Source organism: Drosophila guanche, unplaced genomic scaffold (assembly GCF_900245975.1).
Source record: "Drosophila guanche unplaced genomic scaffold, DGUA_6, whole genome shotgun sequence".
NCBI classification, from domain to species: domain Eukaryota; kingdom Metazoa; phylum Arthropoda; class Insecta; order Diptera; family Drosophilidae; genus Drosophila; species Drosophila guanche.
In genome coordinates, this window is record NW_022995761.1 from 854,687 (window position 1) to 866,894 (window position 12,208).

The 12,208-nt window shown below is 45.6% G+C and overlaps 2 protein-coding genes across 2 annotated transcripts; both read left to right on the forward strand.

The window, feature by feature from the left end:
- Positions 1-4,590: 4,590 nt before the first annotated feature.
- Positions 4,591-8,228, forward strand: LOC117590807 (uncharacterized protein CG3556). The gene is made up of 7 exons (XM_034283774.1): positions 4,591-5,016; positions 5,578-6,992; positions 7,090-7,285; positions 7,357-7,434; positions 7,493-7,575; positions 7,660-7,859; positions 7,995-8,228. The coding sequence occupies exons 2-6, from the start codon at positions 5,594-5,596 to the stop codon at positions 7,719-7,721; spliced, it is 1,818 nt and encodes a 605-aa protein (XP_034139665.1). The 5' UTR covers positions 4,591-5,016; positions 5,578-5,593; the 3' UTR covers positions 7,722-7,859; positions 7,995-8,228.
- A 1,960-nt stretch (positions 8,229-10,188) lies between these two features.
- LOC117590808 (nucleolin-like) lies at positions 10,189-11,992 on the forward strand. The gene is made up of 4 exons (XM_034283775.1): positions 10,189-10,313; positions 10,583-11,339; positions 11,414-11,515; positions 11,555-11,992. The coding sequence occupies exons 2-4, from the start codon at positions 10,590-10,592 to the stop codon at positions 11,864-11,866; spliced, it is 1,164 nt and encodes a 387-aa protein (XP_034139666.1). The 5' UTR covers positions 10,189-10,313; positions 10,583-10,589; the 3' UTR covers positions 11,867-11,992.
- Positions 11,993-12,208: the final 216 nt, after the last annotated feature.

Here is a 12,208-nt window from a genome sequence, read left to right on the forward strand (position 1 = left end):
AGTACATTATGCGGAACTGCGAAATCCGTCATTTCTATTGCTATTTAGTTGTAGCTATGAGGTGCCCCTACGTGGAATTTTTATTTTCTGGCTTTCCTCTGGCTGCACTCACCCAGCCCCGCCCCTTCCCATCAATGTTTTCCCCTTCCGCCTTATGTACAGCGGACGATTTAACCGAAATGTTGTCGAACAAATGTTCCCGAATATGGAATATCAAGCGAAATCATCGAAATAATCGACAGGATCTACTCGCAGTTCAGTGCACTCCCAGGGATATGTTTTGCTGCGATTTGTTTCGCTCCAGCCCGCTCTTCCCTGCTCCTCCCTATTCTGTTTTTTTTTTGTTCTCTTTTGTATAACGCTCCGAGCTCTCCTCGCTTTCAGTTGTGTATATTTGTTTTTTTTTTATCAGCTTTCATCTGTCTCTCTGTCTGTCTGAATTTGGATTTAGATTTGGAATGGAATCAACGCACTGCACTCCGCTTCGCCCAATTACAATTGCTCCATCCGACAGCGGCTGCGGCAGCGCTGAAAAAACTAGAAAGAAGAAAAAAAAAAACAATTGTTTCGATTACGCAAAAAATGAAGTTATCCAGCGATCCGCCAGGATAATAGCTCAAGGCTGTATGGCTCTATTGTGTCTGTGTTCTGTGTTCTGTGAATGAGGATCTGTCTGCCGCTTCTGCTCTGGGCTTGAATAAATAGTTTGTCGGCTAAGCAAACAATGTAATTGGGTTGCCAAATATTACGCAGCACAGCAAAAGGGATCGCCAGCCGATCTCGCTCCCTCCCTCTCAAGATTTCAAGATGTTTTTGGCCGATAAAGTAGAGAGGTAAAGAATCGAGCAGGGGCCACCGGCACCCACCGGCAGTTCGTTCGCTCAAAGGTGCACATGCGCCGCATCCTTCTTTGAGATTTTGCGGCGGCGGCTACGGAAACAGAGAATTTCCCCCAGGACAATTGTCTGGCACCGACACAATCCTACAATCCCACAGTCCTACAATCCCACCATCAGATCTGAACTGAACTAAACTGAACTGAGCCCTGATGCGATATCTGATTCGCCCTCGTCTTTCTAATCGAAATGCTGCTGTAGCTAAGCCGAGAAGCTAAGTAGCTGCACTTACTCGTACTCGTAGATAGAATCACTACCCCGACTCTGACTCCGATCCCGAAAGAGTTGTCTTTTGCGGATGGGATTACGCGCAGGGTCATGCGCTCCTGTACGCAGCTGATTCCACACAATGCTCAATCGTCTCAAATTGTGCGTGGGGGACAAGAAAAAGGTGTTGCGGCAGCTGTCGCTCAGCTTAGAAAGTCGACACAGGGCAGAGGATTCATGCAAGAGCATCGGACGGACATTTACGGATGGCTAAGCGGATCGGAAAAAGCTCAGCCACCCCCTCCCCAATGCTTACTCCCCAGCGACGCTTTGAAGTGGCCGACGTCGGGGCTGAAATGATATTAGAGCAAACCCCAAAGGGGAAATGTTAGTTGAGTCAGCAAAATAAATTTGGACCCAAAGTTTGTTGCTCTCTCTTTCCCAAGTCATTCCAATTTTTATTGTATTTTAACAGTCACCTCTATTTGTATACGAATAATTATTTTGCGGCAATCAAAAAACTTCCTCTATACGAATATTTATCTGTTGGTGTGTGTATATCCCCAGTATTATGCTACGGCGAGGACAAATCGCGCTAAAAATGCCGGCAAAAAGGGGGACGCCTGTCATAACTGCACAATGGCCTCTCACAGGACTTGACGGTGGCCGCAGCAGGCGCAGGGGCTGGGGCAGAGGCGGCCGACTTCCTTGCTTTGTTCGCATTGGATTCCCTATATTGATTTCATTTCGGCAAAGGTAACCGATATGGATGCTTGTTCTTTTAATTGCTGTCTGATGGCAACAACAACAATAACAGGAGCAGCAGAAGCAGCAGGAACAGGACCAGCACAAGGATCAAACGATAGGCAATCAGCTGAACCTGAAGCTGAGGCAGCGACTGAGGTTGAGGCTGAGACTGAATCAGAAACGGAATCAGAATCGGAATCAGGACAGGGGCCACGGCAAAGTCGTCGGCCAACGAACGGCGTCCATTTGGCGTCGACAGTTGGCGGTTGGCGACAGCATTTTGATTGTCGGCTTTTGCGGCCAGCGTAGAACTATATCAAATTACAAAATAAAGAGCGATACAAAAAAACTCGCTCACTGAATGTTGCCCAGAAAACGGACGAAACAAAGCCCATACCAGGCTATCCATCCCCTGGGCTCAGCAAGAAAGAAAGAGAGAGAGACACTAAGCGGCCCCGGCTGAGTGGGAGTGAACTCCAGTTGAAGTTGTCAATGGTATTGGAATTGCCATTAATCTTAAATCATTTTCCTCGACTTTTATCTCTTCTGTTTGATATTATCAGCTGGTCAGGACTCTCAGCTTTAAAACTGTAATTTTATTCGAATCATCATTCAATTCTCCACAATATTGGCTGATTTGTATGACTCATCTTTATTGGATTGATTGCAAAATATATATTCTTTATCAGCATCAATAGCCGAGTCTATATCTGTATGTCTGTCTGTCTGTCCGTCTGTCCGTCTTGTTTGTCGGCTAGGTTTCAGAGACTATAAAAGAGCCATACAATTTTTCCTCCAGACTGCTGTATTCTTACGCTGATACCAGTGTATTTACAAATTTCGCACCGCCCCCAGAAAGGAAAATCTGCTGCAGCCACACTTTTGGAGATACAAGAAAACTAAAACCATATCTATCAGATCACCGAATTGAGACTAGATTGTTTTATTATTATAGCCAGAATTAAGAAATTAATTGGCAGAGCCTACCCCCACACCGTCCAGCAGCTTTTTTATTAATAAGTAAACAACGTGAGTGGGGATGGAATTAAACGTATGTAAGTGGTGATGGAATACGGACACACTGCTGCGATGAGAGTTCCCATTTCCTCGAGGGACACTGTAAAAACATGCGTAAGGGAGTTTTGATACCCTATATTATTGAATATACCTTAATGGACGGATGAAATTGATTAAATATACCAGTATTTACCGATTATGTATTTGCATGTAGTTATTTTACGATGTATTTGTATGTACATTTTTTGGATGTATTTACGGTATATATATACAATGAACTCAATTACGTAGTCAAAACATCAAAAATATATCGTAAATGGTCACCCTGACTAAAATTTTTAATGGAATAACATCCCCGTCTTTGTCGAAACTCACAAAAAGGCCGACTGTGGGCGAAAAAAGGAAGATCCTTCATGAGCCACTGCAAGCTGGTCTGCGCCACGTGTCGGCGTAGTCCATGTACTATGTAATTGTAGGTGGCGCCATCTGTGTTTTTTAAGGAAGGCCCCTTGACAAAATCTGCAATGTATGAAATTATATGTAGTCAATAACCGAACTTTAACGAGAAGGGACGTGTGAGACGCTTCTTACGCGTCAGAACTTGTATACCCGGCACTCAGTACCACATCTGTTCCTTAGCGGTTTTTTTTGTCAAATTTTACATATTTTCTTCATCTGTCATCTAAATCAACAACAGAGAGACACACACGAGACTACGAAACCGTCTTGAAGAGAGAAAACAAATAAATTCTTTTCTTCAATCCCCTTAACTGATTATGCAGACAGTTTAAGGTCAGTTTGACGGCTCTTTGAGTTGTTTGCTTAGTGCTAATACCTAGGAGTTTTGGCGACGGTGCCTGCAGTAGCCCTTTCGTGGTTTTAGCTCTGCGTAATGTAAAGAAGAACAAGGGAAACGAAGGGAACACTGCGAACTGTGAAAATTTGTAATCCCATTCGTATAAACTCAATTCATTTTTTTGTATCGTTCTCACACACTCAACTCAAATCAATTCGAATGCATTCTGTTTAGCTTTTGCTTTGAAAGGAGAGACGCAGATCTCTAAATGACTCTACTCATTTAAAATTAAAACTGGGCGCCAACTAAATTTAAGGAGGTTGACAGCACCACTCTCGGGACAAGGCTACCAGCTGGTCGGCACATGGACACAGGGTGACAATTAACGGTATATTGAAAACTTTTAGGGATATTTTAACTACGAACTCATTTCAAAGTATTTTAACTTCCGTTTTAAGGTATATTCAAGAATATGGGCTATCGAAATTGTCAAACACGCAACATCCATTCAGACTCAGGTAACGTTTAATGCTAATTTTTTGGTTGACCTTTTATGGTTTTAACGTTATTTTGTAAGCAATCCCATAAAAAAGGTCATACAAATTAGGCAATCTTGTGAAGAATTTATCGATTAATCGGATAAAGCCATATTTTAAGCGCGGAGACTAATAACTAGCTAGTAATATTAAATAGAACATCAAAATCGAGAAAATAATTTAAGATTCACGGTATATTTACAGTATATTTTGAAAATGCAAGGGTATATTTCGGTATATTTTCGAGGCTCTTGCGGTATATTTTATCGATTATTCCGCAGTCACTCGGAAAATTATTGAATTCCCAAATCCTCTTCGCCAAATAAAAATCGAGTGCTAAACACGACGCGAGTGAGAGAGCTGCTGGCCAGCCCGCGACCCCCCCATCCAAAACATCCCAACAAGAAAATATTTTAAAAACCAAAAGTGTACTTGGCACTCGAGAACAAAGAAAGACCATAAAAAAGGATACTATAGGCGAATAGCACACACGCACACAGACGCACAGGAAGGCAGGCAAGGAAAGGGACTCCTCCCCAGCAGCAGGGGCAACAAAAAACAGAGACTGGACTGCAGCAAGAAAGTGTGCCTACCCCCAGCATCCGAGCAGCTGGAACCCAAAGGATAATTCTCTCTCCCTTCAGGCAGGACTTGAGGCGATTGCGATTGCGATAGCGATTTCGTTGAGTTTCGTCCGGTCCGAAAGGAAAGCAGCAGACGGCTGTCGTCAGTCGCCAATCGGAGCAGCAAAGCCCTCGCCCCGCTCCGCCCTGCCCCTCCAGGACCCGAACCACGATTGTTGTTATTGTATTATTATGTAAGCCTGCTGTTTTGTTCAACTTTTATATTGTCAGAGGCAATTGAATGGCATTGCTTCGCACCCACACACTATCGCATAGCCACTACCCAGCCCAGTTCAACCACCCCCTCAACACCCAACCACCCAACGCACACAGCGACACGAACACCACAACAACAACAACAACATCAAAAAGAGGGAAATGAAGGACTTTGTCTAGTCTTGGCATTTATTTAATTTGATGACTAAGTGGATGGGTGGATGGTGGATGGATGGTGGTTGAAGGATGGGGCACTGGGAGCAGCAGTGGTTGAGTGGCTGAATGAGTGAGTGACTGGTGCTGCTGTTGTGATTGTGATGGCCCTTTGTGCCATGTCCTGCATATCGATCGCTGTTAGCGATTATCGATAAATTGCATGACGTTAGTCACAAAGCTCTGTAAATTGAGTTCAAGGCAACGCCTGCACCTGCGCCCTCCTCTGTCTGCTCGCTGCATCCTCATCTGGCAAGAGTGAGAGAGAGAGAGCACAGCAAAGGAATAACAAGTGGAACTACTCCCTCTATTCGTTTCGTTTGCAGACCCTCCACAACCAGGATGTCGTCGCCTCCGCTGCTGCTGCTCTGGCTCCTCTTGTTTTTTTTTGTCGGCTGCCTGCCGCTGTCAATGCTGACGGAGAATGTGACTTTGGCAGCGACTCCTGCCCCTGCCCCTGGCCCTGGCACGGCCGCTGTCTCTGACGGTGGCGTGGTCACTGCCTCCACCGCAACTGCGGCTGCTGCAGCTAACGCGGCCAGCTCTAGTACGGCGTCCGCCGTGATAGCCACGGACTTTGACAATCTGACGGTGAGCAGCAGCAACACCAACAGCAACAACGATGCCAGTGATGAGCAGAACAGCAACAACAACAACAAAAACGAGAACAACAGCAACCAGCACGCAAATACCAGCCAGAGCGTCCCTACAGCCACAACGGCTAGCGCCCATCAGGATCAACAGGACGCGACACCCCTGGGCCAAGGCATGGCCCCTCCCACGGCTGGGCCTGGCTCCAATGGCACAGGCGCTGATCCGCACCAGCACGAGATCATCGGCTCGGCGAGCCCCAACAAGGGCGAACAGGAGGCCATACTGCGAGCCCTCGACTGGCTGAAGGAGAAGCGAGCCTCGGACTACGGATGGGACAACGACACCCATGTGGTGATCCTGGCTAAGGAGCTGTCTGGCGGCCGGGACCCCAACGAGAGTGCCGATGGACACATGCAGGTGATCCAGGAGCTGGAGGACACGTTGTCTGTGAAGGAAATGGAAATCGAGATACTGGCGATGCTCGACCGCCACCACACGCTGCCCAAGCCCCTCAATCTGGACAAGCTGGCGCGCTATGTGCTGGCACTGGGCTCCCTCTGTAAGGACCCCAAGCATTTCCACGGCCATGATCTGGTGGCAACGCTGCAGCACCATGAGCCGGCCCAGGACATCGAGTTCGCCTTGACGACCCTGTCCGCCTGCAGCTCGGCGGCGCATGTGCGGAAGCGGCAGATACGTCGCCTCCTGGACATCGCTAGCGGTGTGACGGACCAGAGCGTTGATGCCATTGCCATGGTCATACTGGCGCTGCGGTGCATCGTCACCGATCACCGACATCGCCATCTGCAGCACTTTGTACGCCGGCCCGCCCGCGGCCTGGCCAGCCTGCAGGACCAGCGCGGCAGCTTCGGATCGCTGCGCAGCACGGCTTTGGCCATGCAGGCGCTGCAGGATCTGGAGTACGATCCGGCCGGGCACTGGAACCGCACGGCCGCCTCGCGCTACATCCTCAGCCGACAGCGGGCTGACGGTGGCTGGAGCGAGGAGCCGCTGCAGGATGGGCAGGAACCTGACATCGGTGTTGGACTAACCGCAGACATTATCCTGGCCCTGGGCTGGAAAGGACTCGGCGCTGTGCGCGCCCTCCAGTGCGATCATGTGATACGGGAGAGCAGCGATCCAACGGGTAAGCGATCCTCACCAATTTGTAGTCTCCTCCTCCTAAAGCTTCTCCCACTCCCATTCTCCGTTCCTCTCCCTCTTTCCCTACTTTCGCCGCACAGAGAACGGTGAGCCGAAGCTGGCGGTGCCATTTGGCCTGAGCTCTTCGGCCGAGGAGTCAGACGCGAAGAACATCTCGTACACCTACACGCTCTGGGTGGGCTCGAATGTGAGCGAGGCCTTCTCCCTGTCCCTGGTCTCCCCGAAGAACACAAGCTTCTTCAAGGCCATGACCCAGGCGGCCGAAATGGATCCCAGGTGAGTGTTGAACTGAAATATCAGTAATGAATGTGCTCTTAAGCTCGTATGCTCTGTCTCTCTCCCGACAGATTCATCTTCGAGGCGCGCGAATGGCCCAATGGCCACTATGTGCACACACTGTATGGCAAGAAGGAGGAACCGCGAGGGTGAGTATGGATAGAGAAGCTAGAGAGAGAACATCCAATCCAATCCAATCCCGACTAGGTACCACTACTGGCTGCTATACCGATTGCCCGAGCTACCGGATCCCAATAATACGCCTGGGAATCAGCTTATTGCGCCTGTTGGTAAGTGTGTGGATGGAGCCTTCAATAATGTTCCATTTCCCTTTCCCTTTTTCTTGTTCTATTGCTCTTTTGCTTTCTTTTCAGGTGTTGATGAGCTAATGGTCGAAGACGGTGAACACTATCTATATTGGTATAAGAAACTCTAAGCACGGGGAGAACATTGCCTGCCGCCGGCCTTAGACGAAGCTGCAGTTAAATCCACTAAGCAGAGTCGATAAAAACACACACATAAAATGCTTTAGCTGTCGGGCCATACAGACACACACAGACACAAACGAACACAGGTATATAATATACAGATATACATATATGCATATGTACATATGTATATGTATATACTGCATATCCATACATGTGTATATATGTATGTATAACTAAATATTAATGGCGTAATCAAAAAAAAATCGAAACACAAACAGAATCCGGCACAGGAGAGTAGTGAACATGCAGGAAGGAAGAAAGGCGTACGGAGTTAATGTCAGCGGAGTAGACTGTGACCCACTCAGGCGCACACACACACACACACATCGCATTCCATTCACCCAACCAAGCAAGCAACCCAAAACTGATCTCTCGATTATCCGATTCTGGGCGGGAATGCAGCCGCACCTCAGTCGAATACTTATGCATAGCGATAAATGAACGAAATAAAATGTACATACATAAATACATTTGTACATACATATGTACAAACAGAGGTACAAACCACATATGTACATATTAGTACATATGTACATACATGTATGTATGACTGCTGCTGGTGCATTACATATGTACATACATGTATGTACATATGTAATGCACCAGCAGCAGTCATCGAACGGTCAACCGAAATAACGGTACCAGTCCGTCCGCTTTAGGCCCCCGCCTCTACCCACCACCAGCCCCGTAAAGCTTCGCTTGCAAATCGCTGCAACAAATGTCGTTTCTCTACACGTTGAAAGACAAAAAAGAAACACCAGACACCCCCAGGTCCCCAGACCACCACTCCCCTAGTATACCCATGCAAGCTTCTGATATGTTATTTTAACAGTAAAACCGTAAAAGGAAAAAACAATAGAAAGACGAAGAGAAGAACAGAAGATGAATACGAAACCCGGTAGAAATGAGCGAGCAAACAAAGAAACGAACAAACGAGGGCCTGAACTGAAGTTGCGAGCCGGTCCAGGCCCTTTCGTTCGACTAGTCCAAGCAAGAAGCATGTTATACCAAACACCGTACGTAACAATAAGTGATTGAAAATCATCCTTAGACATACACACCTAAATTGATATATACATACACGGCATATGCATACATACTTATACATTTACATTTACATATAAAAGAGTAAACAAAAGAAACACAAAAATATGCAAAAATGAAAATGAAAAAGAAACTAGTTTTATATACGGCATATGATAAATATACATACATACATACATACATATGTACGAGTATGAATTCATACGAGGAGGTAACGATAATACCACACTATATAGTATACATATACAAAACGCTCCCCGGAATACAATGCAATACATGCGACATACCAACAAACATAACATATACATACACACATACATATACATGATAACATACATAACCATAAGTAAGCAACAAATATCTCCATACTATCCCTACTCTACTCATATACATAGCTCACCAAACTATCACGCATTGTCTTCACATATGTATGCATAAATGCACACTTTTTTCCACATCAAACTTGCGCTACACTGAGTGAAAGATAAATCCGATCAAAAAGAGCACTCATTGTTTCGAGCTTTCAACTTTGAGCCGTTCGCTCGTTAGGGTGGTTTTAGTCAATTGCATCGGATGCACGTAGAGCTTTCATTGAGATTGTATGCGTGAAATGAGATTTTCGCACTTGCACACGCTGCCGTGATACCGATGCATCGTCGAAAAGCACCTTTAAACTTTTAACTTGGATGCAATAAAGCAAAACAAAATAAGAAGAAGCCTAGCCTAACCGAATCTAAACTAGCCTAACCTCTACTCGTAACACTTCAAACTCAACTACAACTACTAATAACTACTCAAACTACTTGAATCAATGGGATTTTTTTGAGTGCAGTAGCAAATCCAAAACTAAAAAAAAACCAAAACTCAAACAAAACTAACCTAGCGATCAAAACCAAAATCGTTTATATAATAAGCATGAAATTGAGCTTTTGAATTGTGCAGTGTACCCCCCGCCCCACAACTTAAGACACTAAACGCAGGCACAGACAACGCAGAAATCCGGGTATTCGAACATCTGGACCCCCACACACACTGACACAGGCAGAGAAAGCAGCTTAGGATTTGAGAAATGTGTTATTTATGTACTACCAACCCACGATCCATGTATGGTCCATGATCTACTGTGTATGCACATACGGACTATTGAATTTCGTTCAAACGAACAGCAGCAACTACATGCAACGCAACGCCCTGCTGCCTTCTTATATTACATTATATTCGATTATGTTTGGTGATGAGTGGAGAAAGTAACAAACAAAGAACAAGCCGTGAATAAACATACAAATAATTGAAAACTAAAACCAATTTCGTATTCTTTGACCAACAAAATCCTTTACGAACTTTAAGTGGCAAGTATCAATGATCTAAGAATGTGTACATATTTATGTATTTGAGGTCCAAAACATAGTCATAAGTGGACTGTCAGTTTTAAGCTCCACTTGTGTGGAATCAGAGATCAAAGCTCGCTTCCAAGTTCAGGGAGGCAACAACGGGTAAGTAAGTATGTGAGTGAGTGCGAAAGCAAAATGTTACTTACTGTCCCACTAAAAGCAATGAGCTCTGCTCTCGCTTGGAATGTTCACATTTTGTGACTAGGTACCGTTTTTTCCCTGTTTGTCTCTCCCTTTCTGTCCGTATTCTTCTTTGGTCTTGCATTTTTACTGTAGATCACTGGCATAAATGCGCCATTAGTTTAATGATTGTTCAATGTTCGCCTTGTTTGGTTGTCTGTGAATTTATTGTAATTGTTAAACAAAATTAGAATCAAGATGAGTAGCGCTACAGAAGAAAGTGACAACGAAGTTCCCGAACAAAATAAGACCCAGTCCGAGGAGGGGTCAACAACTGATGAAGAAAACCCAGTGCAAACCGACGATGAAGAGGGCGCCGTAGGAGGGACAAAAGCTCCGGCAGAGAGCTATCACTCGGAGAAGGAGGAGGATTCTATATATGAAACCGATGATAATGGGGAGGCTCGATCTTCGCATATATATCCCACTCCACCATCAGATGGCGAAAATATGGTCCCAGCGTCAAAGCCAAAACGGGGCAAGCGCCGGCGCACTGTCATCGAGATGGCAATGGATGCAATCGAAGAACTGAAAAATAAACGCGGATCTTCGGTTATTGCCATTGTGAAGTACCTCAGGAGCAATGACCATAAGGTGGCAAACGAGCGGCGCTTCAATACGCTGGTCTACAGGATGCTAAAGCAGGGCGTGACCGACGGTCAGGTGACGCAGCATAAACGTTCATTCAAGCTTTCGCAAGCCACAATTAATGAACGAAAAGCTGAGGAAAAAATGAAGGGTAAAATGGCCAAGGAACAGGAGCAAAAATCAAAGGGCAAGAAAGAAGACAAGAGTAATAAAAGAGCCAAGGCCGCTGAAGAGGAAGTCTCTGAAGTCTCTTCCGAGGACGAGGACCCAAAACCGAGGGATGCTGCAAAGCGGCGCGCAAAGCCACCTGCAACAGGAAGGGGAAAGCCTGCGAAGGCTTCAGAGCGCAAAACAAATCAAGTAAGCAAAATCAATCCTCTCCCCTAAGTTCTTCTACATATGTATATACTATCTCCTTTACGCTCCAACTGCAGCCTAGAAAGAAGATGAAGAAGAGCGATGGATCTGCCTACGCCGTTGCAGTGACTAGCACATCGAACAAAGCAGCCGCTGGCGCTGCAGTTCTAGCCGCAATGGAAAAGGCCGAAAAACCCCCTGCATTTCTAGGCGCTTTAGAGATGGCCGGACCATCCAGAACGCGCAATAAGAGAATGATTACTGAGGTGATGTATGATGATGATGAAGATAATGACGAAGATGAAAAAGATGAAGATGATGATGATGAAGAAGATGAAGAGGAAGAAAATGAAGATGATGAAGATAATAAAGCTGAAGACCCCCTCGAAACGCCTCAGACTAAGAAGGGAAAGGGCGCTGCTCTAATAAAAATCAAACTGCCAGATAGCTTTTCGACTAGTAAGCTGGTGGCCCAGGCCACATCAACGCCCCAGGCTGCAGACAAGAAGGCCACCCACAAGCGCAAATAATCTTGGCCATCAGCCGTTCATCTTTGATGTTCATAGAAGCTCCAATATGAAACCTGGATTTTGTTAGGTTAATTTTGTAGCTGGTGAGAGATGCTCCACCGCTCAGTTCATTTTTACCCTAAAAGTATAATAAATTAAAGTTTAATACAACTTAAGATTTAAGAAAAAATACAAAAAACGAGAAGTAACATGTGAGACGTTTCTTACGCGTCAAAACTTTTATACCCGGCACTCAGTACTACATCTGCACCTTAGCGGTTATTTGTCAAATTTTACAATTTTTCTTCATCTGTCATCTACATCTACAACACTAATCACACCAACACGCTCCTTTAGCTCGCC

Coding starts and splice junctions, on each gene's coding strand:
- LOC117590807 (XM_034283774.1), top strand. CDS start 5,594: ATGTCGTCGCCTCCGCTGCTGCTGCTCTGGCTCCTCTTGTTTTTTTTT. Junction 7,286..7,356: donor GCGGCCGAAATGGATCCCAG/GTGAGTGTTGAA, acceptor CTCTCCCGACAG/ATTCATCTTCGAGGCGCGCG. Junction 7,576..7,659: donor TCAGCTTATTGCGCCTGTTG/GTAAGTGTGTGG, acceptor CTTTCTTTTCAG/GTGTTGATGAGCTAATGGTC.
- LOC117590808 (XM_034283775.1), top strand. CDS start 10,590: ATGAGTAGCGCTACAGAAGAAAGTGACAACGAAGTTCCCGAACAAAAT. Junction 11,340..11,413: donor CAGAGCGCAAAACAAATCAA/GTAAGCAAAATC, acceptor CTCCAACTGCAG/CCTAGAAAGAAGATGAAGAA. Junction 11,516..11,554: donor CTGCAGTTCTAGCCGCAATG/GAAAAGGCCGAA, acceptor CTAGGCGCTTTA/GAGATGGCCGGACCATCCAG.